This window comes from Sorex araneus, chromosome 1 (genome assembly GCF_027595985.1).
Source record: "Sorex araneus isolate mSorAra2 chromosome 1, mSorAra2.pri, whole genome shotgun sequence".
Taxonomy (NCBI): domain Eukaryota; kingdom Metazoa; phylum Chordata; class Mammalia; order Eulipotyphla; family Soricidae; genus Sorex; species Sorex araneus.
Genome location: NC_073302.1, coordinates 236,891,885 through 236,917,240, shown reverse-complemented (window position 1 = coordinate 236,917,240; position 25,356 = coordinate 236,891,885). Strand labels below are relative to the sequence as shown.

Genomic DNA, 25,356 nt, shown 5'->3' with positions numbered 1-25,356 from the left:
CTTGTTCTTGAAGGCAGGAGTTGTACAATGGAAAGAATTCCAGATCCTCATCATTGCTGATATTAGGCATGTCCCATTCACATGAAGAGCATCTGTTTCCTCATATGAAAATGTAGAATCTGGTCTTATGAGATTTACCAAATTTAACACTTACACTTCATAAGCAGCAGAAAAGCTTAGTAATTTGCTGAGCGCCTCTGTCTTTTGGACAAAGTACTGAAAATATAAAGAATTAAGAGTACTTCAGCAAATTCCTGACTCAGTTATAGAAATTGATTGTATTAGAAAATAGTCTAGAAAATACAACTAGGGAAAAAAGGTGCCCTTCCCTCCCTGAGACTGGAAGATAGTATAGCAGGTAAGGTGCTTGCCTTGCTTGTGGCCAACTGAGATTCGATCCCTGGCGTCTCATGTGGTCCCTTAAGCACTGCCAGGAGTGATCCTTAAGCCCAGAGCCAAGAGTAACCCCTGAACTAGGCTCAGTGTGACCCAAAATGAAAAAAAAAAATTATAAAAAGGCTCCAGTTCTATCAAATTCAGGATTTGTCTTTTTTTTTTTTTTTTTTTGCTTTTTTTGGGTCACACCCGGCGATGCACAGGGGTCACTCCTGGCTCTGCACTCAGGAATTACTACTGGTGGTGCTCAGGGGACCATATGGGATGCTGGGATTCGAACCCGGGTCAGCTGCGTGCAAGGCAAACAAACGCCCTACCCACTGTGCTATCACTCCAGCCCCCAGGATTTGTCTTTTTCATTTTCCCTATACTTGAACATATTTCCGTCTAATTATTCTTAATGTTGGGGGTTGGGGAATCCTTTCTCTCTTTATTCTCCCAGGCCGAAACTGCCCAGGAGGAAGAGGACACCACAGTGCATGAAGATGACCTTTCAGGGTCCATCAATGAACTTCCAGCCACTTTTGAATGTAGTGATAGCTTTAGCCTGGATATGACTGAGGCAGAAGATAAAGGCAACCAAGCAATGGACCAGTTTACACTTGCAAGGTACAGAATTCCTGGGTGGGAAAGAGTGGCTTGAGTGGACAGACACATGGCAGTTTGTCCATCGGGCTCAAGTTATCTGTAAGACCTCTACTGCTCAGATGCCCCAGTGAAGGATTTCCTGTCGACATGTAGCTCAGAGAGCCCTCAGTGGGCTGGAGGCCTCCAGGCCCCTCATAGCGCCTTCCTGATGCGGAACTAAGTAAGGTGCTTGTGCAGAACTCGCTAGATAGGAAAGCCAACTCATAATAACATAAGACATCGGAGAAAGGCATGGAGAGGTGGTCTAAACCTTGGAAGAAAGTAACTCAGTTACTTTGAAGAAAGTAACTCTGGCAAATAATGGAAATAAAGGGTTCTTTCTATTTTGAGTTAAAAAAAAAAAAAACCTGAAACAAGGGGTCAGAAGGATATTACTGTGGGTAGGGCTCTTGTCTTGCTTGGGGACAGACTTGGTTTGATTCTGGCTCCTCACTAGGTCTCTCAAGCCCCACCAGAAGTGATCCCTGAGCATAGTGCCAGAAGTAAGCCCCGAGCACCACCAGGTGTGGCCCCAAACACCTCTGCCAAAAAAAGGAAAAGGAAAGAGAGAGACAGTTATAGAAGACTTACCAGAATTACTGAATCTGTGTGCTAGAAATGAGAAGTGAAGGAAGCTGAGAAATTCGAGAGGCAAAAAGAAATCTGGTCTTATAATCAAACAGCTTTGCATGGAAGCCCCATGCCCAGGCCAGCCCCTCAAGAGAAAGAGCCACCGCAGGCTGCCTCGTGGGGTGACCCAGGGGAGAATGCACACAACCAAATCACAGATGCAGCGCATCTCAATAGTCTTTTTCTTTTTTTCATTTTTTTTTATTAAATCACAATGAGATACAGTTGCAAAGTTGTTCATGATTGGGTTTCAGTCATAAAATGTTCCCACACCTGTCCCTTCACCAGTGAACATTTCCTACCACCAATGTCCCCAGTTTCCGTCCCGCCACCACCCCACCCTAGTCTGCAACTGCAGTCTGCACCTTATGGCAAATACTTCTCTCCCTCTCTCTATCTCTGTCTCTCTCCCTCCCTCCCTCCGTCTCTTTTTCTCTCCCTCCTTACCCCTCCCCCATCCCTCCTACCCACTTTGGGCACTGTGGTTTGCAATACATATACTGAAAGGTTATTGTGTATATACCTTTACCTCCATTCAGCGCTCAGTTCTTCTCCGGGATTATCATTTCCAACTGTCATTGTCATAGTGGTCCCTTCTTTGTTCTAAGTGTCCTCTGCCACTTGTGGCATGCTTCCACCCGTGAACCAGTCTTCCTGGTCTTTGTTTCTACTGTCTTTGGGTATTAGTCTCATACTGACCTAGGCCTTTTCCTTTTCCTCAGTTTTGGAGATGGTGACAGGGGAGTGTCCCCCCCACCCTCGCCCTTCTTCTCGGCCATCCTTGCTGCATTTCAACCCACAGCCTGTGATGATGCAGAGGAAGCCTGGCGCAGCCACCTCAACCAGCTCATGTGCGACTCGGATGGCTCCTGTGCAGTGTACACATTTCATGTGTTCTCCTCCTTGTTTAAGGTGCGGTGTGCGCAAACCGGTCCAAGCACTTGGTGTGTTGTGGAGGCCTGCGAGCTTTTACTTGGAAGGATTGTCGCTTTGTTCTGAGCTTGCACTCTTTTTGCTTGGTTTCCTCTGACTCTCTCTTTTTTTCTTCTTCATCGACTCATCTCAAACTGATCTTGAGACAGTGTGACCCTCCAACAATTTAGGTGATCATGCTACACACTGATCAGTTTGGCCACACTAACTTTGATTGAGGTCATCAGTCCTAGGCAGCCATATCATCTGGACCATTAAGTGATCTCTCCTGCCAAGTTCATTTTCCCTGGGTCATGCTCAGATCTCTCCTGTATGCCTCTTTTTTCTTCATTATTTATCTTTCTTCCCAGCATGAATTCCTCATGAATGCCAGGGGTGGCTGTGAATATTTACTTCTGCTCCTGCACTGCTTTGGAACAGATGACAGTGCTGGAGAAATCACAGCCCAATTAATTTGGATAGTAGCCTCGTGCAGTCTGGAAACAAATGCCCCTTCTTTCTAGGGGGGCAGCCCAGAGGTGGGGGGATTGGCTGCCCTCAGCCCAGCTGGGGTTTCTGGAGCTCACAGCTCCCTAAAGATGTCTTATATGGACACCTTCAGATTCTACCCAGTCTCCCCACAATATGTTTCTAACAATGACGGCATTAAAATGACAGAGGGGCTGCAGCTTATGATTGATGGTTGAACGCTTCTTTTTATCCTTGCCTTTGTGTCGTTGGACACGTTCCTCTCAGTTCTCTGTCCTATAACTACCTGTATCAGACATTTCTCACTCCTTTCAGATAAATCTTTCAGTTGGAGTGTACTTTATTTAATTGCACAGAAAACAGCAGAAGGTCTGTGTGTACTATGTGGGGTGTTAAGACTCTCAGATGTGCAGCAAACTGGAAAACATATACTGTGCCACACGATCAGCATTTTTCTAGTATATCAAAAAGAATAGAAAACCTGCAGTTGGTTTTGGAGCATGTTAATCTTCCCGTCGTGGGCAGAAAGGATTTCACATGGATTAGGTTCTATAATTCAAAAGATAAAAAATATTTGTGGGGAATGCCATTGCCTAGGACAGGAATTACATTTCAGTGAAATATGGTGTCCTTTTTATTGCCGGTGTTGCATTGGAAGTTGAGGGCTACACACATTCTTGTGCTGACCCTAACATAGACAAGGTGCATCCAATTCTTTCTAATTCAGTGTTTCTTTTGCCATACAGCAGAGGAGGAGGCAATTTTGAGGAAGCCTTCTTGGTTTACAGAAGGAGTAAGAACCTTCGCTAAGGGTCAATTTCACCCTGTATTGGTCATCATTACTTAGCAAGTGACCTTCATGGGTTCTTTAAACCTCTCAACCTCAGTTTCCTCACCTGCTCCTTTTTTTGTTTTGGTGTTTTTTTTTCTTTTCTTTTCTTTTTTTACTTGAATCACCGTGAGTTACAGAGTTACCAAGTTAATCATGATTGAGTTTCAGACATATAATGTGGCAACACCAATTCCTTCAGCAATGTCCACTTCCCCCCACCAGTGTTCCCAGTTTCTCTCCCACCCCTCGCTCGACCTAGCTCTTCGGCAGGCATTATTTTATTTTTCTTCCCCTGCTGCCCCAGCCTCACCTTTTAGGCATTGTGGTTTATTCTGCTGGTACTAAAAGACTATGAAGCATGTCACTTACCCTCTTTTTAGCCCTTAGTTCTAGTCCAGATTTACCACATCTCTCTATCATTGTCGTAGTCCTCAGCTGGCTTTGAAATTAATGAACCGATGTACAGAGATGTGCAGAACAGAGACCAGACAGAGAATAGAGCAGGGAGGGTGTTTGTCTTGCATACGGCCAACCCCAGTTCAATCCCTGGTACACATCCCCAGAGCCCACCAGGAGTGATCCCTGAGTATAGTCAAGAGAAGCCCTGACCACGGCTGGGTGTGACCCAAAAAGAAACAAAAGCAAAAACTAATCTGCAAAAGAGTCACAGACACCTGATCCACAGACAGAGTGAAAGGAGGATTTATTCTGGGACCCAAGTAGCAAGCCTGCTTTCATTCTTCGGGGGTTCAGTGTTCATCTCAGAGACTCAGATCTTGAGGACAGAAAAAGAGTTATCTCTTGTGATCAGATCATTTTTCTCTCATCCACATTGGAGAAATCTCAGTGACTCCCATCAAACAAACAAGCTGTTCGGTATTCAAACTGCTGATGAGAGTGATCTTCAAGAAAAAAAAAAAAAACAACTTATTTAAAAGAGCATCCACACATGAAGCCATGGCATTTTTGGTGATTACTCAGCTGCCTCAGGACAAACATTCACTCTTCTCCTCATTGGCCCTTTCTCACCTCACAGAGAATCTGGCTCATCTGACATTTTCCTACAGATTGAAAAATCATTTCTAGGATGTACACTTGAGGTTGGTCTTTGCAAACAGCTATTATTTTGCCTTCCAGAATATTCAGAAAAGGTTCTGCTTCCTGACCTGTGATGCAGCCAGTTATCTTGGAGATAACCTCCGGGGGATAGGGTCCAAGTTTGTCAGCTCTTCCCAAATGCTCACCTCCTGCTCTGAGTGCCCGACACTTTTCGTGGATGCTGAGACGGTGGGTGTCCCAGTCTTACCCTGGCAGTATCTGATATGCAGCTCTGGGGACGCATATTTGTACTATGACTTGTTTTATGTACTGTGGCATAATGTGCTACAGTTTCTTAAGGCCTGAGTCTCTGCACAGTGATGACGCTGTGCCAGTCCAGGCCAAGGAAGTAATATAAGAGATCCAGAGGGATAAAATCCATATGTCTGTTGTGTGCATGATACTTTCCTCCATTACTCTGATTGGACAGTTATTGATAAGGTGATATGCAACCCATGACAGCTAGTTAACATACCAATATGACCTCAATTTTCCCACTTTCAATATCTCTTGGCTGTCCTCTGGGTGGTTTCATACAATCCAGTCTAATAATAATCGGTCTATTAAAAATAGAGATTAGAACATTCCTGGCTGACTGCTAAACTATAACCGTATGGCTATAACACTAACCATATAAGATTCACAAATTCTTGAAGGACAGGTGGTGTGTGTTATTTTTCTTTTACATTTGCAGTAGAGACAATATCAGATACTGAGTCATTCATGAGATTCAGAACCAAAAAGGAAGAACTTTCACTTTGAAAAGAATAGGAGAAATGATTCCATCTTAAGTAATTTTAAATACAAGTTCCACAATAAAGATTGCAAATTTGTGTTACAAATTACCATTGCAAATATAATTTTACTACAAATACAAAATCAGTGTTTGAAAGTTTATGTGGAAGTCTGTCACTAAACCTCTTGAGTGATATGAAGATACTAGAGTTCATGCACAAAACGTTTATCATACCTTAACATGAGCTCTCTGCAATTCTTGTTAAGATTTGTGTGTCTGGGATCCAAATGATAGTACAGCAGGTAGTAAGTACCCTTACTTCTCAAGTGGCAGACCTGAGTTCAATCCCCTATCCCCTTAAGGTCCCCTGAGCCCGACCATGAGTGATCCCTGAGCACCACCAGTCATGGCCTCAAAAAGCCAACAACAGCAACCAAAATAAGATTTGTGTCTGTATACCTCAACCCTACATAATGTTATCATCCAATGTTGCTTCTGTTTTAGAAAATGAATATGTGTCTGTTAAAAAATTGATATTATAAATTATTCAGATTATAATTGTACTTAAAGCTGAGAGTAAAGCAGCATTATAAATTTCACAGCTTAATGCAATGATCCCACTGCTCCCGTCTTTTACATTACTTCTAGATAGACCTCTCTTTCTGTGTGGACATGCCTTTGTCCTGACGTTTCTCTGCTTGTTTTAATACAATTTTTTCCCTGTCTTTAGCTCCTCTCTTGTGGACTTCTGGACAAGCTCAAGTTCAGTGTTTTAGAACTCCAAGAATATTTGGATACCTACAACAACAGGAAAGAGGCTACTCTCTCTGTAAGTTTTGTGTTTCTTTGCATATGCGTACATTTAAAACTGAAGGAGCTTCCAAATTACAAAAGTGTTATGAGTAACCTAGAAGTTTCTTTGAGAGAAAACAGACTCTGCTTAATCCCTGTTTTGGATTACAGTTCCGATTTAATGACTTTAGAATAGACAGTAGTACCCTCAATCATATCGATTTTATAACAGTTCTATCTACAAAAGATCTTTTTTTTTTCAGTTTTTATTTTTAGTCCCATAATTTTCCTACCCTAAAAATTCTGGTTGTGGGGACTGGAGCGATAGCACAGCAGGTACGGCGTTTCCCTTGCATGTGGCTGACCCAGGTTTGATCCCCAGCATCCCATATGGTCCCCTGAGCACCGCCAGGTGTAATTCCTGAGTGCAGAACCAGGAGTAAACCCTGTGCATCGCCAGGTGTGACCCAAAAAGAAAAAAAAAATTCTGGATGTGAACAAGCCGATCTTTCACTGCCTGATGGGAATTTCAGTGCTTATTATTTTCTGTCCAAAGGTTTCTTTTCCATATATATTAGTTACTATCCCAGATACATAAGCAGAATTTCTGGAGAGCTGAGCTATTATTATAATAGCTTCTTTTATAACAAAGTAGACCTAACACCCGTCGAAGCCACCTCAATATAACAGAACTATGTGTACCCCTAGGAAGGCTACATGCTCAGAATCATCTCACTCAGGGTCAAAGCAATAGTACAAGGAGTTGAACACTTTCCTCGTATGCGGCTAACCCCAGTTTGATCCCCAGCATCACATGTGATGCCCCAAGACCTGCCCAAAGTGATGCCTGAGCCAGGAGTAAGTCCCGAACACCTGAGAGTGTTCCCAAAACTACTGTGGCACTGCACTGTCGTCCTGTTGTTCATTGATTTGCTCAAGTGAACACCAGTAACATCTCCATTGTGAGACTTGTTGTTACTGTCTTTGGCATATCGAATACGCCACGGGTAGCTTGCTAGGCTCTGCTGTGCAGGCAGGATACTATCAGTAGCTTGTCGGGCTCTCCGAGGGGGACGGAGGAATCAAACCCGGATCGGCCGTGTGCAAGGCAAATGCCTTACCCGCTGTGCTATTGCTCTAGTCCTCCCAAAAACAAAACAAATTAAAAAATAAAAAGTAGAAATAGAAAAAAAGAGACTCATGTGTGCGAGAGTATTGGTTATCTCTCCAAATAGAGTCATCTCTCTTAATCTCAATCAAATGGGATGTTTTAACCACTTTAGTTTAATTTATACATAGATAATGATCTAGTGAAACAGAATAATGTATCTCAAAGTTGACATTATGTTTTGAAATGACCGTAACTGAATCCATATATACAAATATTTTAATTTCCAGGTTAATATTTACCCTTAAAAAAGGATTTTTTTAAAAATCATCAGACAGAAAAAAGATGTTTGAGTATAATTAGAAACTTAGTCATTTTTCCCTGACAGAGTGGACAAAAAAGATGTTCTCAGGACATCACTCAATCTGTGTGTGCTTCTGTCTCTTTCTGACAACAGTGGCTTGCGAACTGTAAGGCAACATTTGCAGGTGGATCAAGAGATGGAGTAATCACTTGTCAACCAGGAGACTCAGAAGAAAAGGTAATAAAAGTCTGTTAGAATTTATCTTTTCTGTGCTCTGATATTGTGTGATAGTTTTGATTCACCCAACAAGTGTGAAATGTAAGAGGTCAAATGAGTACTCCAGCCAGTGCTTTGTCAAGAAGCCAGTAGCATAAGCCAGAATGACTTTCAAACCAAGCATGACTGTGTGCTGAAGATATCTGGGGTTTCTTCCCTTTGGAAAAATGGAGGTATAAAAATAATCATTTTGCTAGAGACTTTCTAACTCTACTAATCGTTTTCCTAACATCTGTTCTTCAAAATATGAAAACTAATTTCAATACTCATTTACTAAACTACTTGGTTCCCTCAGTGGTGAAGAAAGTGGTTGACCTTTAAGCAACACAGATTTTTCTTTTCTCATTTAGAATTGTATTCAGTACACACCTCAAAGTGCATGCCATATTGAACAGGAAATTAGATCAAGCAGTGTAGATGGGTTAAACTGATCGAATCTGCTGTTACATTCAGTGTGTTTCTGTTACGGCCCACCTAACAGACAATTCTCTGCCCTCCTGAAGGTCCTGGTCTCATCAGGGAGACTCACTAGTCAAAGATCTGATAGGTATCAATGGCAGGAATTGTCCTAAAGGAAAGAAAAGAGCAGGAGGTGCTAAAGGAGCCTGTAGTCAGGGCGCGTGATCATGGGGAGGGCAGTGCTGGGAAGGCCTCTAAAGTCCTCCAGGCAAGAGGTGTGAGTGGAGAGTTTCAAAGCCTGAGGCAGGAGGGAGCCTGGTTCTTTGCGAACACTGAAGAGAACCCATATTGGCCGGGAGAACAAAAGCCACTTGGAGCAAACTTTGAGAAGAGTCTAGAAGCTGGCAGAAGCCAGACCATGCAGGGTGGAAAGCAACTGTGGGGTTTTAACAGGTAGGTATAATTGGACTCAGTTCTCCCACTCTACCAAGGATCCTTCTGGAAGTGAAGCGGAGAGGAGCAGTGAAGACAGCTGAGGCAGCTGCTGGCGAGTGTGTTTAGGCGGAGAGGTTATGATCCTGGAGTTTCATCATCATTGCTGAAAAAGCATTTAGGCTCTGCACTCACCAGAAAAAGTAAAATCACCTGCTAGAACTGTGTCAGTAGGGTAAAGAGAACCAAATAAAGTTTGGGATCAGTTTTTCTAATGGAATACCAATTTGATCATTTTCTTTGAATAAGTCTGTCTGCAATCCTGAGAGGAATTATCCATCCCATTGGTGACTCATCAAGGAACCGTTTCAGCTATTTTAATAAAGACTGCAGCTTGAATGAGAAAGTTACAAGGCCTGGAACTCAGGATCCCAATACAGTATTGATTTGCATTTTCACATCACCAGCTTTCTTTTTGGACACATTTCTTTTTTTACATTGCAGCTGAGAGAACTTCCATATCCTTTAACTTATTTGCTGCTCCCTGGCATAGGAGATAAGGCTGACAGCACTGGCCCTATTCTAGAACTGAGGAAACCAAGCTTGATTTCTCCAGGGTTCTGTGACTGATAAGTGACATGCAAAAGTGTAGCTTAGCTGCTATGTCTGGAAACAACAAATATACATGATGAAAGGTTTCTTTGTGTTACAGCTTTAAATGTGCTTAATGTTACATGATATGTCTCTCATGCAGTGCAAACTTCATCGGGCAGCTCAAAATACACTAGCAGTCCCTGAATATGAAACTGTGAAGTGCTCAGATTATTTTTGACTCTGATTTTTCACTGAATAAACTACCATTAACATTCTTAAGAAAAGTACATTAAATATATACATATATATAGCCTGTAATTCCACCTTTATGGTTACCTGTTAATACCAATAACTTTTTTAAAATGTCTTCTTATTAAATCACCATGAGATAGCCATTATAAAGTTGTTCATGATTGGATTTCAGTTATACAGTGTTCCAACACCCATCCCTCTATCAGTGTACATTTCCCAGCACCAATGTCCCCAGTTTGGGCAAAAACTGGGTTCTTCAAGTACGGGGTTAAGGCACTTTCCCTGCATGCAACTGACTGGGTTCAATCTCCAGTAGCATATATGGTCCTTTAACCCTACCAGGAGTGATTCCTGAATGCAGAGCCATTCAGTAAGCCCTGAGCACCTATGCCATGACCCAAATAACAATAATAACGATAATAATATAGTAATAACAACAATGCCTTTTGATTCCAGGCCCAATCTTTGTTCCACTATGCTCTGCTGTTAAAATAAATTTAATCCATGGGGCCTGAGAGATAGTACAATGGGTAAGGACTTGCCTTACCTGGGCAAATCTGAGCACAGCTAGGTATGCAATAAAAACAAGAAAAAGAAATTTATTCCATAGAATAGTTGTCAGTTTACAATATACCTAGAAAATTGTGTGCTATCTAGAAAAATTATGTTAGTAAATTTGCACATGCCTAGTCCTACCCATGATATCATTTGTATAGTGATATGTGTGCAACTAATTATATTAAGTAGTTATCCAAACCCCCTTGATTATCACATTCTATTATGTTACCAAATTTCAATTAAAAGTGCGTAAATGCATTACATATTTTAGGAAGAGCCATTGAAATAAAATCTAATAATTATTTTATAGCTTCCTGGTCAACTCTAAAAAAATACAAATTCTAATTATATTATCCTTTTACCAAAACATTCCAATTTTCAAATATGTGCTTCTGTAGTACTTACAATTTATTTTTGTTGTTTTACTCTAAGTGTTCTTTTTGTCCTGTGGTTCTTTATCTCTGTCACAAGATTTCTTTTTACTTATTTTTCACTTCTTGCCAATTCATTACTTATTTTTTTTCACCCTCCTCTTTCCATTTTTATCCTAATTGTAGGTCTTACTACATTCTATCTCTTTTCTTCTATTTTTTTTGTTGCTGTTGTTGTTGTTTGGGGGAAACACCCGGCAGTGCTCAGGGCTTACTCCTAACTACTCAAAGATTAGCACTATAGCACTGTCCTCCCACTGTTCCATCTATTTGCTCGAGCAGGCACCAGTAACATCTCCATTGTGAGACTTGTTAATTTTTCTGGCATGTCGAATACGCCATGGGTAGCTTGCCAGGCTCTGCTGTGCGGGCGGGACACTCACAGTCGGGCTCCCCTAGAGGGACGGAGGAATTGAACCCAAGTCAGCCAGGTAAACGCCCTACCCACTGTGCTATCACTTCAGTCTCCAGTCTCTTTTCTCCTCTCTTCTTTCCAGGTGTTTGTGTTTCCTTCTGGGACATCTGACAGATACTTCCATTGTAGGACTGGAGTGATAGCACTCAAAGATTACTCGTGACAATTTCAGGGATCATATGCAGTACCAGGAGTCAAATCCTGCTTGGCCACGTACACCATCTCTTTTTTTTCTCTTTCTTTTTGGCTTTTTGGATCACACCTGGCAATGTCCAGGAGTCACTCCTAACTCTGCACTTAGCAATTACTCCTGGCAGTGCTTGGAGGACCATATATATTTGGGGGATTCAGTCCCCCAAATAGTGAGGGATTGAACCCAGGTCAGCCAAATGCAAGGCAAATGCCCTACCTGGTACTATCGTTCCAGTTCCCCATCTTTTTTCTTTTTATAATTCACTTATTTATACATTTATATGGGACTATTAGCATTATAATAAAGACTAGAGAATACAAAAGTGGGAAAAAGACACTAGTATTTCTTAGGCACGATACATATAAAATTTTACTAAATTCTTTATAACCATTCTTTAAAGAATTTTTCCAAATTTGCAAATGAAATTAATTCAAAGGCTAAGTAAAGGTTTTACTCTTTCTTTTTGTGCATACTTTTTCAAAATCAACTTTGGTAGAAAAATATAAGAAGAAAATGCTAGAGAATATTTTTTACCATGTATCGAAATGTCTAGTAGTTTTAGGACTCACCATAAAACACTCAGAAATGATGAGCCTGGGGCTTTCTAGAGCAATAAGATCAAAAGATAACTGAATCTGATGTTTCCAACATTTCTGTAAAAACTATCATGCTTTCATCCCATTGTTAATAGCTCAATGCCTCAAATTCTTCCTGACACTTTAGTGACTGAAAATCAGACTAAATTCTGTAGAAGTTCTTTTCGGTCCTTTGTGTGTGACAATTCTGAAGTCTGATGTTTGTCAGAAAAGCAAATTGTGTAGCAATTGAAGAAAGAGGTTGCCTTTCTTAATAAGTCAGAAAGGCTGAGTTGCAATCATCTGGGATACAGTAGTTGGTTAAAACTCTTGTTTCAATTTGTTAGTAAATTCTAAAAGTAGTTTTGCCACTTGGCATGCAGATAAAACCATAGCAGATGGGCAAACAGGCATACAGATAAGTCCCTTGAATGAAACATTGCTGGATTTGAACAATGGCTAGCCATAGTCAGAAGGGGGCTGGGGGAGCAGTAAATCTTAGTCCTCATCGAAGTTAACATCTGTACAAGACTAAAAATGGGTTTTGAAGACAAATTGGAGGGAAGTCTTTATACACCAAAAGTTAACTTTGAGGAGAAATTAGAGTATCCATTTAAATATTGATCTTATTTTTTAAATCGGAATTCATAGAGACATTATTTTGCTGATTAGAGATTCCACTTGGCTTCCAGCCCAAAGCAAAAACCAAAAAATGTTTAACTCACAAAGCAATTCTCAAGTGCTTTTATCCAATTCTCTACATTAATGAGATTATGTGTTTTCTGGAATAGTTTATTATGGCTAATAATTATGACTATCCTTTGTAGGAGGTCAAGTAGAATGGGGATAGGAAGTGAACTTACAACTTGCAGAATCTATGTCAGGATATAAATTGTGATATTGATATGCCAATAACTATCATATATACATATATATATATATATATTCTCTATTTCAGAGAAGTGTGTGTTTTTGGTATTAGCTTTACCAAACCTAGTAAAATCAAGTCTTGGGCAGACAGGTATTAGTCTTTCAGAAATGCTGATCAGGTGTATAACATATGATTTCCCTCATATGATTTCACCTTCAGGCCCTACTCTGATTAAGCTGCTCTTTGCCAATAGCTGATTTCTACTCATTATTAACAGGTGCCATATCTGATAAATTCCTGTGAAAGAGAATAACATTCTTTTCTTGGCATTGATTATTTTCCACTTTTCTTCTATTCTCACCATGAGGTTGTAGTCATCAAATTAATAAAAATTTTTACACTCTGAGGACCCGTAGGCTGTAGCCAGTTTATAGATAGATTTTATTAAGCCTGTATTTTTTTAACCTATTATTTAAATGTTGGATTGTTCGCAATACACAGACATTCAAAGCAGAATTTTTGTTGTCTTTCTAAAACAATGGCTGACAACACTGCCCAGTGGCCGAAGGTTGGACTAACTACAAGCTGCGTTATGGACTTCTCCCCACTAACCCCATGGCCTCTGAGTCCCTAACACCAAGAACAAGAGCCAGATGCTAGTCATCAGGACACCTGGACTGTTTCTTATAATGAGGAAATGTAGGTCTGGCCTCCCAAGGTCCCCACATAGGGGTGGGAAAACCAATGAGAACACTGTGTTTCCAGAAAAGCGGGAGTTATGTATTGCCATGTGAGAAATAACTCAGGTACATGTAAAACACAAATGCTCATCAAGTATATTGGAGAATTCTTAGCACATGTACAACACCACAAAGCTGACTTTAAACAAAAATATTTTTAAAACTGACATTGCTTATTTGGGTTTGGGGACCAAACCTGGTGGCCACTCCCAGATATTTGGTCTCAAGTGGCACTCCTGACAGTGCCAGGCATCAGCTCACCTCCAGTATGCAAAGTATTCACTCTATAGTTTTTGAGCCATCTCCCTCGTCTTAAAAGGCATTTTTAAGGCAGGCATAATTGGAAAATGATTTAGGTCTCTTGGTGATTAGAATTGTTAATTTTTTTGAGACCCAGGAGTCTGAGATGCTAGTGTCTAGTGAGAACTCTTCTACTCATTTGTGGGTAGGGCTTTAGGGCTTTATCAGTATTTTGTCGTAAAACCATCACTTCTGAGGCTGGAGCGATAGCACAGTGGGCAGGGTGTTTGCCCTGCAGGAGGCCAACCCATCCGGGTTCGATTCCCAGCATCCCATATGGTCCCCTGAGCACCGCCAGGAGTAATTCCTGAGTATCACGGGTGTGACCCAAAGACCAAAAAAAAAAAATCACTTCAACTTAAGAATGTGGGTTTCCGTTGATCTCCCTCTCCCATGAAATACATTCTGGATGGTTACTGCTCGATAGAGAAGGTGGGGTGGCGGTGCGCTCAGCTTAGGCTCACGAAACAGCCACAGCAGTCTTGGCCTTATAGCAAACAAATAGGGCTCACCTCCCCAGTTCTGCAGAGCTGGCCTTGCCGAAGCCAATGATCTTTCCACACACAATGTGTACTGTAAGTGAATATAATTGATGTAGCCATAGCTTAACAGATATTTCTGAGCACTACTTGAACATTTGACTCTGTAAATTCAAGTACAAAATTTACATGGAGTCCTGCTACATTTTCCTTTATTATAATCAAATCACCATCCTAAGTATTGAAGTCTTTTTGTAAAACTAACCCACTCAGTTATTTACTATCTATGCATAATCAATGAATGAGATGCTTGGAACTTCTTTTCTTCCACAAACTTAAACCAGTTTAATATTTCATTTGCTTAATAAGATACTTTTTTTTGTATGAAACGGTAATTTTTAAGCAAATCAGAGTAAACCAGCCTTCAAGAAGGAATCTTTTTCCTTTATTAATTAAGGAAATGTCTGTTGAAGTTTTAATGAAAATAGTGACTACCTCTACTTGCGTAATCTGTGGCATAAACTTAAGGGCAGTTGTCATTCAAGAATTTAAAAAACATTCATGACCAAGGTTTAAAAAAAAAACTATTCCACAAACACAATAAAAGTAGTTCTCAGTGTTCCAGGTCGCTGATATCAGCAACAGGTGAGTACACATCAGTTTGACCAGGTTAAGGGGTTAGGTGATTCTATGTATTACTGAGTAAAAAAGCTACTAACTTCAGTTATATTCTTTAAATCTCATACCTGTAGTTTAAACCTTCACAAACCTTCACAGATTAAATATGATGAATACAGCTAATCTAGTACACTCGTCTTCTGTCATGTGAAAAATTTCTGATTATTACATGACTGTATGTAAAGAACATTTTTGAGAAGAATATGGAGAAACAACATCAAGTTATGCCACTGTAAATCAGCCAAAATTTGACCAGATTTGTGCTGTAAGCAACACCATCTTTTGTTTTGTTTTGTTTTGTTTGGCGCCACACCTAGCAGTGCTCAGAGGCTGCTCCCAGCAAGTTGCTTAGGAGTCACTCCCAGTGGTGCTCCAAGGACCTGGCAGCACTGAGGGTGGAACCCAGGCATCCCACATGCACAGCCTGCACTCAGCCCTTTGCGCTATCTCCCCAGAGTCTGGGATTAGTTCTTAATATCTTGGTTTCTTGGGAGGTTTTTTTCTCGTTTTGAGAAAAAAAAAAAACTCTCTCTATTTAGTATAATAACCAAACCGTATCAGGAACACAGAAATAGGGCTTAAGGAAAATCCTTATAACTAATTAAAACACAGACATTCCACATCTCCAAAAAAATCTAAGTTAACCAAAATATAAATTTATATGTTTTGAAAAGCCTTTATGGATTATTTTTAAATCCAGATCATTAATGAGGGAGGGTAACATTTTTCATCCAATGCCTTTCTAGAAAAACATTTTGCGCTTCCTTTTTCAGGATCTAAAAGTAGGTCCTAGGCTGTGGCCTAAGAAAGGATGCTATAATAATAAATTCCAAGACAACTTCAGTCTACCTAAAAAGGAGAGTTTAAGAAAGACACTGAGAACTGGTGTTCATTTAGTTGGCCATCTCCCAAGAAACACAGAGTTTTGTGTCCTGAGAGCTGAGTGGGAGGAATTCATTGACAATGAAATCCCTGAGCACAAGCTGGAGTCCAAAAGTCTTGTTGCTTTATTGAATAGAGAAGATTTTACTTTAACTGATTGGATGATCTTCTTGAATTACAATCTTGTTCTGGGAAACACTTAAAAAAATTTTTTTTAATTTTCACACAGATTTTGTAGTTTACTCGATTTGTTCCACGGTAGAAGTAAATTCCATGGTAGAAGCAGTTACATGATAAATAATGTGCATGCTGTTTCAATCAAATATATTTTCTAAGAAATTCTGTGTCTGTAGACCTGAGTCTCTGGCCCCTGTACTCCTTTCTAGGAAGACATTTATTTCAGTACATAAGGTTTGCCTGTAAAAAAAATTTGTGGTAACAAGTCTTGAAAATAGTAATTACCTCAGTTGTATGTCACAGATTTAAAGGATTAGAGAGCTTTGAAAGATATTCATGACTACTGACCCAAAAAGTCCCCCATAAACATAATATAATAGACATTTTTCAGACCCAGGCAATGCCAGCAGCAAGCACTGCAAGAAATTGGTGGTATCATTTTAGTTATGTTTATAGATCCTAATTTAAAACTCACAACTTTGGGTTTTTGACTTTTTGCTCATTTGTTTGGGTTTTTTTTGGGGGGAGGGGGAGGGATCACACCTAGCAATGTTCAGGGGTTACTCCTGGCTCTGCATTCAGGAATTACTCCTAGCAGTGCTTAGGGGATCATATGAGATGCCAGGGATCAAACCAGGTCGGTCCTGTGTAAGGCAAATGCCCTACCCACTGTACTACCAGTCTAGTACCAACAGGGTTTTCTTATACGTTCTATAATATGTTAAATTCAGTAACTAAACTGATAATAACCCAGAGATTTTTTTTTGGTTTTGAAAAGAGATTTAAAATAGGATTTTTTGGTTTGGTTTTTTTGTCAAGGAGTAAAAAGTTCTGTAGGTCTTTAACTGGTTTTAAAATCCAGAACTACATATACCAACCAATAATTAGAAATTGCCTAATTGATTTTTTTAGCCCTGTCAAATTGTATACATCTCTTTTACATTCTTAAACTTTCTTCTTTTTTTTTTTTTTTTTTTTTTTGCTTTTTGGGTCACAACCAGTGATGCTCTGGGGTCACTCCTGGCTCTGCACTCAGGAATTACCCCTCGCTGTGCTCAGGGGACCATATGGGATGCTGGGAATCGAACCCGGGTCGGCCACGTGCAAGGCAAATGCCCTACCCGCTGTGCTATCACTCCAGCCCCTTCATTTTTTTTTTTTTTTTGAGATGATAACGTTCCAAAAATGGTCACCACAGTGGGGAATCCCACTTAAAATGTTTTTTATGCTAAGCTCTTATTTCTTTATATCAGTTTTGGTTTGAGGGCCACATCCAACTGGCTCTCCTCTCTGGGATCACTCTTGGTGCTGCCCAAGCAATCTTATGTGGTGCCAGGGGTCAAACCTGGGTCAGACGCATGCAAGTCAAGTGGCAAGTAGCCCCTGTACTACCTCACTGGTCCCAAATCTTTATTATTTGACAGTGAGTCCTAGATTACCTTTAGAAATCCCCTAGTACAGGAAATGTTTTTTAATGCAAGAAAAATTCTTTTCATATCTCACACTCAAGAATAGGATAGTCTTTCAAAATGACTATATCTAATACCCTCACAGTGGATATTGATTCTAAAGAAATGCCATTTAGGTTGCTTTTTTCATTCTATGTTGATTGGGTATACACAGGTTAGCAGATATAAAATTAAACATGAAAAGTTTCTGCCTTAACTAACAAATAGCAATGGTATCACTTATTTGGTACTGTTGTTCTTTAAATAACACAGTCTTGTCGGTTTTCCTGCGTGTACATATTATTCACATTTATACATTAAAATCTTCCAGCCATAAATGTTTTGACTTCTGGTCTTCAAGGCTGATGAATTAAAATCTAAACCAACTAATCAAAGACTTGACAAGATTATAAATTTTCTTTTCAGAGGAACTCTTCCCACTAGGAGGCTTGTTTTTTTTAACTAGATCGCTGTGCATGTTGAATGGGTACAACATTTGCAACCATTGATCAAGTTTGGGCAAGCAATGCTAATACCGCTGACGGTTTTGCTCTTGGAAGAGGGCCGTGCTTCCTGTTGCATGCATTACACTGACCCTGTACTTTCTTTCCTTTCCCTTGTTTCCTGTGCCATGCTTGCTGTGTAGCAAATGGAATCTCTTGCAGTAAGTTAACTTTCTTTCATTCTTTGTCCATTGAGGCATGGACCCATAACAATCTTATTTTTACAGTTACTATTATATCTTTTAGCATGGTTTCCCCCTTTTCATTTCATTTTGTTTTATTTAGTAGACTTAGACATGCAATTTATCAGGAGCTTCCCGGGCTGCTTTCCTCCCAAAGTAGAAACCTACATTGCTATGAACTCTCATACTATCAGTGAAATTTTTTGAATGATAAAGATTATTATCTGACACTTTTAAAAGTCAGAGTTTTTCATAGCTAGGTTTCACTCTCAATTGGGAAGGTGACATTATGTCTTTATTTTTTAATTTTTTTTTATCTGTGAGTCAGAATTTTATCTGCAAGTCTCTGCAGTTAATCTTTTTAAAAGATTTCCATAAAGAAAAGTTTAGTGGTCATAAAACAAAATGCTTTACTAAAACAACCAAAGATCTAGGATGGGTTAATTCATGAATGTAGCTATTCCTTTAAACTTAGTCTAATCACCGGCATTGAAAGAATAAATCAATCACTGAAAGATTGTTTTTTCCCTGCAGGCCTGACAGAATATGTGAGAGAACAAGCTTAGTTCAGATAGTCTTAGCACAAATTTGAATAACTTTAAATTTCAGAGCAAAATTTGGCCAGTACCATCAGTAGTATATTCTTCCAAAAACCTAAATTTGAATTGTTGTCATTTCTCTCCACAATCTGATATGAGGGAGCAATTTTAAGTCACCTCAGAAGCTCCCAGTTCTGAGCCGAGTGCTTCATAGTCTATTAGTAAAAGAAAAGTTCTATTTAGCCTTGTTCATTTGAGACCTGAACTGTGAAGAGTTTCATTTAAGCCACAGATTTAACCCCCTTTCACTGGTGACTCTGAATCATGAAATTCAACAAGTGAAAGTTATTTTTTTCTTTTCACCGAGCCATTTTCCCTCTCTAGAGGTGAACCCATTCTTGGAATAAAATAAGCAAAGTGTGGAAGCCATTCTAAGCATATAAAATTCAAAGTGGTATGGTTGTTGGTATTGGAGTTACTCATAATTTGTTTCCCCTTCATCATACACAAAAGCTATATAATGAAAATGGGTTATGTTTCAAAGGTATCTGCAGGGACTAAAGACCATTTGTGTAGTCATACCGAAACTTGTATATGTTTTTTTTCCATAGAAATCCTTTGTTTTTATCATTTATCTTCTCCATATACCCTTTTATGTCTCTCTAACTCATCCAATATTGACTGAGCACCGAGTAGGAGGCACATCATTAAAGCAGGTACAGAATTGGAGAGAACATTGTGCTTACATAGACCTGAGGTTAAAGGGTTGCACCCTGGAAAGCTGCCAGAAGTGTCACACAATAATTTCCCAGTGTCTGCTGAAGTTATAAATATGATGCCTAGAATAACTTTATGTTTACCTTCCAGATATGTTTTTTGTTATTCTTGAAGGTCTTTTTTTTTTTTTTTAGGGAAGTGGTGAGGATTGAACTGAGGGCTTCAAACATAGGAGGCCACAGACACCCTTCTACTGAGCACTATCCCAGCCCTGCAAACATACTTCTAATCAAAAAAAATTCTTGGCTTTTAAAATCAGATTTAGAGCTTATAAAATTAATGCAAGTGCCACAATTCACAGCAATTTCACTGGCAAATACAATAGAACGTTGGCAGTTCATCCAGGCCCTTTCTAGCTATAACTCCAATCTAGTTAGTACTTTTCTGGAGCTATTTTATTCAAGGTTGTATGGTCAATTTCTCACTGACAGTGACTGAATTTTGCTCTTCCTGGCTTACTTGAAATTGTAAGATAGTGACATTTGTTTCTTGACTGTAAAAGACATGTGTTTGTTGCCACCAAGATTTCACTTGTTTTATAAGAATCCTCCTTAATAACTTGTTCCCCCCTGCCAATTTTCTCCTTAGCAATTGGAGCTGTGTCAGAGATTATATAAACTACACTTCCAGCTGCTGCTGCTTTTTCAATCCTACTGTAAGCTCATCGGCCAGGTGCATGAAGTCAGCTCCATGCCAGAGGTGAGCCCACAAATCTCCTTGCCTTGAGTCCTGCACAGAAATTGTTCCATTCAGGGGCCCGTGGGATAGAACTGCCTTTCCCACGGTCAGCCTGGATTCATTCCCTAGCGTCACATATGGTCCCTCACTCAGATACTGCCAGGAGTGATCTCTGAGCATCTCCAGGTATGACCCAAAATCAAAAAGAAAAAAAAAATTATTTCTTTTTTTCTCTTCCCTCCTCTGTTATAGCTGTCTAAGTCACTTCATCCCCACATAATTTGCTCAAAAACAAGTCTTAAATATGTCCTGTATTTATTTCAAGTCCTAGCAGTGCCAGGACTAGGGTGAGGCAAGCGCTGTGCCTTTGTCCATTTGAAGATAACCCTGAGAAGTACATGTCCTCCTAAGTGCTGTGCTGATGGACCTCACTCACCTCACCCTCACCCTTGCCCTGGGTCTGGGCACCTTGTTTGCAAAAAACTTCTCATATTACGGTTTTTGCTTCCTTCACTTTTTGTATGTGTCCTTATATTTGAAACAGGAAAACTTTCTGGAGGAAATCACACCTGCATCAATTTTTTAAGTAATTTTTTCAGTCACATATTTTTTAAATGTGGTTTACAATACTGTAAATGCTCGTATCTCATGAAAACAGCAGTACTACACCACACTCTCTACCAGAGTACAGGCATCCCTCATCACTACTCTTCCTTAGAAGAGAGGGTAAGGCACTTGCTTCCAGTGCAGTCGATCTGCACCCCATATGGTGCCCTGAGCACCACCAGGAGCAATTCCATGAACACAAAACCATGTGGTACTCAGGATTTACACCTGGCTTTGTGCTCAGGGATCACTCCTGGAGGTGCTAAAGGAACATATCCAGTGCCAAGAATCAAACCTGAATTAACCACATCTGAGGCAAGTCCTCTACCCACTGGACTATATTATCTAGCACTATGATTTTTTTTTAAGTGGAGGTGGGAGGAGTTGGGGGCCATACCCAACAATACTCAGGAGTTACTCTTGGCTCTGCACTAAGAATTACTTCTGGAAGTGCACAAGGTATTATATAGGATACCAGGTATGGAACCCAGGTTAACCTCATGCAAGGAAAGCACCCTACCTGCTCCAGTCCCATGCCCTATGGTTTTTAAGAATACTTTTCAATGACAGCTTCAAAGAAGGCATGATTTAGGTATATTTGTTTATTGTGAATTCTTCAGGCTGCAGCTTTCCACCATACAATTATTAACTGCCAGATGAAATAGAAGACAGTTGATAATCTTTTCTTTTCCAAGTTGTCAGATAAAGTTTACTCTTTTTTTTCTTTTCTGGTAGGTATTTAACAGGAATCTGTCTTTGATCAAGAAGAGAAGAACACAGTAGTTCAATCCACATGTCATTTTTCCACATTAAAAATTCACTTTAGCAAATTATACATTGCATGCCATGTGTGTATATATGTACATATAATATAGCATTATTTAAAATCTAGTTAATTTCTCATTGGTTCTTGTAAGTTTTGACTACTATACAGAAGTATTCAAAACATCCTAGTTTTAGGGTGATTTAAGGAGAATTCTCTTTCAAAGTCAAAAACTACATAGTCCAGATACTTTATTTAAGATTTAATGCTTTATTTAAGATTACCTCAATAAAATTTCAAACTAGTTCTGGAGCAGGAGGGTTGTATGTAACAGAATCAGTATGAAGATAAGTTAGATGTCCCGGAGACTTCAGCTCTATCACTTGTACACTAGTACTGGGGATGAAGAAGAAAACTGAGGACGTTGATGGAGGGAGGTTGACACTGGTGTTCAGATTGGTATTAGAACATTGTATGCCTGAAACTCAACTATGAATAACCTTGAAATCACAGGGCCTTAACTTTTTTTAATCTTGCTAAATCAGCTTTCCAAAAGGAAACAGACACCATCAACTTGCATAGCAAAAGAAAAGTCATTAAAATTAATACCAGTTTTTTTAAATGCCCTTGATGTCAGATTGCAACTCACTGATCTCTCAGAGTACATTTTGGGGACACTAAGAAGTGATATGAGTTCTCTCTTTTGAACCCTGGATCTCTATTCATTTTTGTTTTGTTGCCACACCTGGCGGTGCTCAGGGGTCACTCCCAGCAGTACTCAGGGGATGATGTGGTGATGGAAAATGAATCTGGGTCTCCCACAAGCAAAGACATACTCAGCTTTTTGCACTGTCTCTCCAGCAGGACTTGAATGACTTTAAGTTTTAGAGAAATAGTCTCCCATTTCTCTAAAACCATTTCCCCTCACTAATATCTATAATAGCATTACTTTGAAATTTTCTTCCTCTTCTGTAGAATTATGTCTCAAATCTTTTCCCATTACAGAAATATGAAATATATGTGTGTGGTGTATATATATATATCTTTTTAAATGCATATTCAAACAATGTCAGTATATAATTTACATTATAATGTGAATTGAGTACATGTGTGCTAAATTATACTAAGCATTTTACATAAATTATCTCATTTTATCTTTAAAATAACCTTGTGAGGGTGGGGGCAGTAGTACAGCAGGTATGGTGCTTGTCTTGCACGTGGCCAACTAAGATTCAATCCTTGGCACTGAATATGGCACCTCAACCTGCCAGGAGTGACCCCTGAACACAGAGCAATAATAATAATAAATAATCCTTTGAGAGAGGTAATATCTTCAGTTTCACATATGAGTAAACTGAGGGACAGAAAATCTACTGACCTCCTGGCCCTGCAGAATCAACCCCACTTGCCCAACACCTAGGCATTTCTCTTGTTTCTATACCTCAGTGTGTGCCATCCCACCCCAATGAAGATACTTTAAAGTCTTAATCATCAATACAAGAATAGCGTACCACCTCTCCTAATATGTATATATTTAATACATTCAACCCTACAAGTCCTACCTGTGCCACTAAGTCATTTCACTTGCCAGCTGTCGATTATCAGAGTATTTAACTTGTGCTTCACCAGATCCACATCGTCATGTTTTTCCAGGACTTTCAAATCAGCCTACTAAGTCTAGTAAAAAAAATTTCTCTTAACAGCTGCTCAATATGTCCAGGGAACTGAGTGACTTAAAGAAAAATCTGAAGGAGGCCACTGCAGCCATTGCAGCTGACCCGCTTTACATAGAGGGAGCGTGGTCCGAGCCCTCCTTCACGTCCACCGAAGCGGCCATCCAATCCATGCTGGAGTGCTTGAAAAACAATGAACTCGGCAAAGCTTTACGGCAAATCAGGGAGTGCAGGTAACTGCCATTTCTTCTTGAGGTGGTGAGAGGAAATGCAGGTCTACTATTCTCTACCAGGATCTCACTCCCTATAGAAAGAACATCTATAATTGTTGAATAATGTGGAGAGATAGTTTGCAATGCTATAAGACTCACTTTGTCTTGATTTATTTAGAGATGGGTTACACATGTAAGTTCAAAAGCAATAATAGAATGTCACTTTCTTTCCTAGTATTGTCTTTGTGGTTTTTAAACTTGCTACTTTTTGTTTGTTTGTTTGCTTGGTTTTTTTTTTATTTTGGGGTCATACCCAGCAATACTCAGGAGTTACCCCTGGCTCTACACTCAGAAATTACTCCTGGTGGTGCTTGGGGGACCATTTGGGGTACCAGGGATCGAACATGGGTCAACCATATGCAAAGCAGTGGCTCACCTACTGTACTTTGCTTTTTTATTTTTATATTGGTATCCAAAATGAATTTAAAATGTCAAAAATAGGGGCTGGAGTGGTAGCACAGAGGGTAGTGCATTTGCCTTGCACGTGGCCAACCCATGTTCGATTCCCAGCATCCCATATGGTCCCCTGAGCACTGCCAGAGAGTAATTCCTGAGTAAGCCAGGAGTAACCCCTGTGCATTGCTGGGTGTAACCCAAAAAAGAAAAAAAAAAGTCAAAAATAAAAAACAGTAGAATCTAACTCAAATCTGTCTCAATTAAATTGAGTGACTAAATTTTTTTTATTTTTTAATTCTTCTGTTAGAAAAAATAAATTAGTTATTGCTTTACATTTAAAAAAGAGAAAGAGAAAACATCTAAGGTTTTTATATACTTTCTTAGAACTTGACTGTGACCAAAATATTAATTTTTATATCTTGACTATATAAAGTATTGGTGCTGATCCTGGGTATTAGACACTGCTTTCAGAGTGTCCAGAAAAAGTTGAGACACTTCAAAGCATACCTTTGCATAACCTGAGACCAAGATTTTTATTTATTTATTAATGAAGGAATACTGCTATTTATTTATTCAGCCATTGATTAAGCTGATTGAATTGGGCATGAACTCCACATTACTTTCTTTTTTTATATTGAATCACCGTGAGATACAGTTACAAAACTTTTATGTTGGAGATTCAGCCGTACAATGATCAAACATCCATCCCTCCACCAGTGCATACTTTCCACCACCAGTGTCCCCAGTATATTCCCTACTCCATCCCAATCTTCACCCTGCCTCCATGGCAGGCAATTTCCCCAGTACTCTCTCTCTAATTTTGGGCATTATGTTTTGCTCAAATTTTCCCACCACCATTCAAGCCTGCCTGCTAGGGGCAGATGCTAGATTGCTTATTGTCCATTGCTCATTTTGAATATCATGGGTGTTGTGGCCGTGCACTTCTGGAATCCTAGATTGGGTTCCAGAGACATTTCTGTAGGGCACTAACAATTTTGGGATTCAATTGAGTGTCTCTGGACCAGGGCTGTTGGTGTGCTAAGATGGTGCCTGGAGGCGCATTGTGAGGGTGACAGCCAGGGCAACGAGCAGGCGGGGAGCAAAGAAGGGACAGCCTGGTGTCACTGCCGCCATGTGGCATGGAGATTTAGTAAGATAACTTAAATGTGTCCTTTTTGAGTTTCCTTATACTCTACCCATTGATAATATTGTCACATTCACTAGAGCCAGAATGCTTTAGTTAATCCTATGAATGATTTAAGATGATCAAATTACCTACTGATATTTTTATACCTATAGATATTTTTATGGAAGTCAGTAATACTCATTTCTAAAATCACGGT

General features: G+C 39.7%; 1 protein-coding gene across 4 annotated transcripts in view; it reads left to right on the top strand.

Annotated features, from left to right (window-relative positions):
- Nucleotides 1-25,356, top strand: part of FRY (FRY microtubule binding protein) — a 474,614-nt gene that overhangs the window by 446,192 nt on the left and 3,066 nt on the right. For 3 of the 4 annotated variants that reach the window (XM_055132608.1, XM_055133183.1, XM_055131584.1), the window contains 8 exons: nucleotides 839-1,005; nucleotides 2,376-2,565; nucleotides 5,024-5,173; nucleotides 6,451-6,549; nucleotides 8,078-8,161; nucleotides 18,271-18,288; nucleotides 20,214-20,324; nucleotides 23,376-23,578. In XM_055132608.1, coding sequence (XP_054988583.1) covers nucleotides 839-1,005; nucleotides 2,376-2,565; nucleotides 5,024-5,173; nucleotides 6,451-6,549; nucleotides 8,078-8,161; nucleotides 18,271-18,288; nucleotides 20,214-20,324; nucleotides 23,376-23,578 — 1,022 coding nt within the window. The remainder of the gene's footprint in view (nucleotides 1-838; nucleotides 1,006-2,375; nucleotides 2,566-5,023; nucleotides 5,174-6,450; nucleotides 6,550-8,077; nucleotides 8,162-18,270; nucleotides 18,289-20,213; nucleotides 20,325-23,375; nucleotides 23,579-25,356) is intronic. The other variant, XM_004604538.2, reaches the window with a different exon arrangement.